This window comes from Notolepis coatsorum (genome assembly GCF_963971535.1).
Source record: "Notolepis coatsorum genome assembly, chromosome: 3".
Taxonomy (NCBI): Eukaryota; Metazoa; Chordata; class Actinopteri; order Aulopiformes; family Paralepididae; genus Notolepis; species Notolepis coatsorum.
Window position 1 is genome coordinate 996,295 of NC_140167.1, and position 6,000 is coordinate 1,002,294.

The 6,000-nt window shown below is 43.9% G+C and overlaps 1 protein-coding gene across 1 annotated transcript in view; it reads left to right on the plus strand.

Moving 5' to 3' along the window:
• The window catches only part of syne1b (spectrin repeat containing, nuclear envelope 1b), a gene marked incomplete at its 5' end in the record, with an annotated part of 448,744 nt that overhangs the window by 316,194 nt on the left and 126,550 nt on the right, over window positions 1-6,000 (plus strand). The window contains 1 exon segment of the mRNA XM_084310306.1: window positions 3,728-3,889. Coding sequence (XP_084166432.1) covers window positions 3,728-3,889 — 162 coding nt within the window.

Here is a 6,000-nt window from a genome sequence, read left to right on the forward strand (position 1 = left end):
GCTGCAGGTCCGGTCCAGCCACTGTGTGCAGCTCATCTTCTATCTCAACATTAACATGAGCCTGGGCTGCAGGTCCGGTCCAGCCACTGTGTGCAGCTCATCTTCTATCTCAACATTAACATGAGCCTGGGCTGCAGGTCCGGTCCAGCCACTGTGTGCAGCTCATCTTCTATCTCAACATTAACATGAGCCTGGGCTGCAGGTCCGGTCCAGCCACTGTGTGCAGCTCATCTTCTATCTCAACATTAACATGAGCCTGGGCTGCAGGTCCGGTCCAGCCACTGTGTGCAGCTCATCTTCTATCTCAACATTAACATGAGCCTGGGCTGCAGGTCCGGTCCAGCCACTGTGTGCAGCTCATCTTCTATCTCAACATTAACATGAGCCTGGGCTGCAGGTCCGGTCCAGCCACTGTGTGCAGCTCATCTTCTATCTCAACATTAACATGAGCCTGGGCTGCAGGTCCGGTCCAGCCACTGTGTGCAGCTCATCTTCTATCTCAACATTAACATGAGCCTGGGCTGCAGGTCCGGTCCAGCCACTGTGTGCAGCTCATCTTCTATCTCAACATTAACATGAGCCTGGGCTGCAGGTCCGGTCCAGCCACTGTGTGCAGCTCATCTTCTATCTCAACATTAACATGAGCCTGGGCTGCAGGTCCGGTCCAGCCACTGTGTGCAGCTCATCTTCTATCTCAACATTAACATGAGCCTGGGCTGCAGGTCCGGTCCAGCCACTGTGTGCAGCTCATCTTCTATCTCAACATTAACATGAGCCTGGGCTGCAGGTCCGGTCCAGCCACTGTGTGCAGCTCATCTTCTATCTCAACATTAACATGAGCCTGGGCTGCAGGTCCGGTCCAGCCACTGTGTGCAGCTCATCTTCTATCTCAACATTAACATGAGCCTGGGCTGCAGGTCCGGTCCAGCCACTGTGTGCAGCTCATCTTCTATCTCCACATTAACATGAGCCTGGGCTGCAGGTCCGGTCCAGCCACTGTGTGCAGCTCATCTTCTATCTCAACATTAACATGCAGCGGTGTCTCTCTGACATCACATATTGCACACATTTTCAAATGACTCAGTTCAGTGAGGGTGAATATTGTGAGAGGAGAATTGGAAGAATGCGCCAATATGAGAATTTTGAGACATAGATCATATTAATATAAGTTCACATAGCTAGGAAACAATGCTAAACACTTAAAAAGGCCATTTATAAGATAGTTCCCCTTTAATATTAATATTAACTATTAATGATCTAAAAAAAAATTTAATCAGAATCCTCTATTATAAATCCCCCAGCCCCATGCTTTTTCATAATCTCAAGCAATCCCAAAAACAATTACTGTCATTGGTTTGGATAGTTGTAATTGCCTCTGGACAGCATGTACCTTAACACTTTGAGTGCCAACCACGAGAAATCTTGTTATTTCATGCCATGCGTTGAGTGCCAATGACGAGAAATCTTGTTATTTAATCGCTATTGCTTTTATTAGCGATATCCATTCATTTTTCATCAATCTAGCCTCACGTTATCATTGGGACTGTCTATGAGCTCGAACAGGGAAAATACCGCCCCCTATCGTCTCCCGGATGGTAATGCACCCATTGGATTCAATGGAAATGGATGAGAAAAAAAAACTCTGGATTCCACATTTTACTTCTCAGGCATGTATCCGGAGACGATCGGATTCATTGTGGACCCTCAGAGCAGCATGGATTATCTGTTTCGAGTACCTAACGTTGGATCAATAAACGCGATCGATATTTGGAATGGCGATCAGGAATTGGAATAATCTTTTTGCAGAACATCTGATGTGAGGTAAGGAATCTATGTTACCAGTTTTAGGGTAATCAGATGTTTTTTTCACATATTTCGCAACGTGTCCCATATGTGTGTATGTGTGTGCGTGTATGACGTTAGCGCTGACCAGGTCAGAGATTATCGATTTTTCAGCCCGCTTCTCTAGCGTGCATAAGTACACATATACTATCGATAATCTAGCGTTTATTTGAAAACTATTCATAAATCAGCCGGAAAATGACAACGTGTTGTGTGTATTCCACTAAAGAGCTATTCACGGAATCTTTATTTTTTTCGAGTAATTTACAAAAACTACAGTTTTTCAAAACGGTATAAAACGGAAATGTACAGATGAAAAAACAATCCGTTTCATACATGTTGACTGCAAGCAAGTAATTGATAAGCGACGGGCGTATTAGACACATAGCCATAATATAGAATATAGAAATAGCTCCGCGAAAATCATGAAATATTGGAAAATCAGTCCAAAAAGGCAGGCATTCAAGCGATAAATAGTGCGCCCCCTGCTGGCACTCAATGTGTTAAGGTCGGCATTTAATCACACATTTATTGAACCACGTTTTTCACTAATCCGTTAAATTAATTGTAGTATGTTTTTTTTACAGTGTTTTATAATTGTATGTTAATGCCTCCTGATATTTCTGTGACATGAAAACCTTTAATGAAACGATCAAGGGCATTTCTTGCCCCCCTTAAATGATTTCGAGGGCGTTTTAGCCCCAAGCCCCCATTAATTTACATTTACATTTAGTAATTTAGTCATTTAGCTGAACGCTTTTATCCAAAGCGACTTACAAGTTCTGTACGACAAGTCATCAGGAAGGGCACATATCTATCAGCTGAGCAACAATGTTCATCAAAGTGTTGAGTGCTACAGTGTAGGTTAGTTTATTAGGACAAGTGCATGACAGTAAGGTTAGTTAGGGTTAGATTTTTTTTTTTTTTTTTTAGATAATAGTTGAAGAAGTGCGTCTTTAGTCGAGGGCGAAAGATTGGACGGGTTTCGGCTGTCCTAACTGGGGTGGGTAGTTCATTCCACCATTGTGGGGCAAGGACTGAGATGATGACCCTCCCGGAGCTCGGATAGGAGTAGGTCTGAGGCGGCCAGAAGATGCAGAGCGTAGGGGTCTTGAGGGTGTGTAGTTGGAGACCATTGACCGGAGGTGGGCGGGAGCGGTTCCCTTTGCCGAGCTGTATAATAATCTGTAATTCTGTAATGAAATGAAATGTAATGAAATAGTTGACCACTACAACTGTAGTTTTGGTGTCTTACTGTATAAACCCACGAGGGTTGGGACATGAAAAGAAAAGAAAGGCAATCAATCTGAATGAATGAATAGTTTATTTCGAACAATATAAAATTATCAAAAAAATAACAATTAAAAGATAATTACAAAAGTGATTTATTGTGAGAAGAAAAGAAAAATCATAACAGAAAATCAATCAATCTATTCAGCTGTACAACAGGCTGTATGACATCATCATTAGACATCACTGTCCTCTCCTCCACCAGATCAGTGAGAAGCAGAGTCTCTCTACAACAGGCTGTATGACATCATCATTATGACATCACTGTCCTCTCCTCCACCAGATCAGTGAGAAGCAGAGTCTCTCTACAACAGGCCGTACATCATCATCATTATGACATCACTGTCCTCTCCTCCACCAGATCAGTGAGAAGCAGAGTCTCTCTACAACAGGCTGTATGACATCATCATTATGACATCACTGTCCTCTCCTCCACCAGATCAGTGAGAAGCAGAGTCTCTCTACAACAGGCTGTATGACATCATCATTATGACATCACTGTCCTCTCCTCCACCAGATCAGTGAGAAGCAGAGTCTCTCTACAACAGGCTGTATGACATCATCATTATGACATCACTGTCCTCTCCTCCACCAGATCAGTGAGAAGCAGCGGTCTCTCTACGAGGCTCTGGAGAAGCAGCAGCACTACCAGGGTTCCCTGCAGTCCATCTCTTCCAAGATGGAGGCCATGGAGGCCAAGCTCAGCGAGCCTCTGGAGACGGACCGGAGCCCCGACAGTCACATCGAGGACCTCGAGGTGACCGCTTAAAAAACGTTTACACTTTCTATCTGTCAAATAGGTAGTTCTCTGGGAATCGGAGGGGGTGGTTCAAGAACAGTATTGAAGGAGCACACCGACATCTTCTCCACAGTCAGACGAGAAGATAGATACCAGTTTCCTCTCTGTGTGTTCAGTAGAAAGCTATCTGGCTGCATGTTAGCCTAGCTTAGCACAAATGAATGGAAACGGATACGGACCAGCTAGCCTAGCTGTTGGCCAAAATCTCTCGTGGAGTTTTAAGCTAATAGTCCATATCCGCCTCCATTTGTTTGTGCTAAACTAGGCCCGAACTATTCTGTTCAGTTAAAAGTAAGGGATCTGAGTATTCGGTATTGACAGTGAAAAACTAGTCAATCAAGCCTCCCTCGTCGGCTGTCGTTTATCTCCAGGACTATTAGCCTTACCCTGCCTACTTTTATACACTTCCTATCAAATTCATGTGTCAGTTCTATGCCAATTTGATCTCACTACCTCCTATGCACTGTAATTTTAAGAGCTCTGTTGTAATTCAAAACTGATGCACTGCTCTGTTGTATGTTAGATACCCTGTTGTATGTTAGATACCCTGTTGTATGTTGGAACTATTTTAGGTCCGTTCTATTTAAAAAAAATGTTGCCTACTTTTAAACTGAATCAAACCACAATTTTTTTACTCTGTCGATTCTATTTTTATTATTTGCATTACTGAATGAAACTGTAAACAGAGAGGCCTATTGCGATGCTAGATCCTAATGTGAAACTCTGTGATTAACCTCACCTTGCTACCTCTATCTTTTTCATGCTCGCTTATGCCTGTATTTTTTACTGTTGTGAAGCACTTTGAACGGCAACTTCTGTATGAAAAGTGCTATATAAATAACGTTATTATTATTATTAGTGTGGGTGAGCTGGCGAAGCCAGGTTGCCACCCACACTATAGTAATCTATACTATTCTTTATTCCACCGATTTTGCAAACACTACTCTTGCCAGAGCGTTCGCCTATGGCAACAGCGCTATTCAAACTCGGAAAGTTTCACCGCACCGTTTGGCTACGAATCGACTTTAAACGGGAACATTTCGGTCCCATTGGAAATGCATTGCAAGTTAGAGTGGTGGAATTGAAATAATTTTTTTCCACTACCTTGGGTAAATTGCGAGAGTGATCTCAATTTTGGACGTAGAAAAAAAAAAACACATCAAAACGCTGACACGGCTGTATGTTCGCTCACAAAAGAAAAATAACATTGGACATTTCTATCTCAACTGATGACCATTTGTTTGAAGGTTCTCCTCCCCATAGACACCAATGTATTCCCACTCTAGAAATACGATGATTTTTGAGCTTTTTCCCCCTTCTGTTCCGATCGCCACCAGGGCCACAATTGTCGACGGAATGCCACAATATCGCACACAACCCTTCACATACCCCTTGAAGTGCTCATGTGCGAGTCACAACGCTTCATCTCTTATCGTTTGCTTTTAATCATCGTGACAATGCAGTCATGCATCTGCCCCCATTGGAATACATTCAAAGTGAAAATGTAAAGTCATTCGTGATTGCATCACCTGATGCATGATTGCATCAGCCTAACAGCTGTGAGGCTCATGGCTCATGGCTCAGCTGACCTGCCAATGACCTCCCCTGGACTTAACCCTTCATTGCCCCTCTGTGTAGCAGTACTGAATTGCTTGACAGCGCCCTCTGTCTTGCGGGTTGTGTCATTGTACTCTGTAGGGATATCCTCTTTCATTGGTCGATGTTGACCACCTTTCATTGGTCGATGTTGACCACTCCCCCGATCCTTAGACCACGCCCCCTTAGGCCACACCCCTTAGTGTATCTCTTGAACCGTTTGTCGTAGAGACTTGCGGGTTGTTCCATTGTACTCGGTAGGGATATCCTCTTTCATTGGTCGATGTTGACCACCCCCCACCGATCATTAGACCACGCCCCCTTAGGCCACACCCCTCAGTGTATCTCTTGAACCGTTTGTCGTAGAGACTTGCGGGTTGTTCCATTGTACTCAGTAGGGATATCCTCTTTCATTGGTCGATGTTGACCACTCCCCCGATCATTAGACCACGCCCCCTTAGGCCACTCCCCTT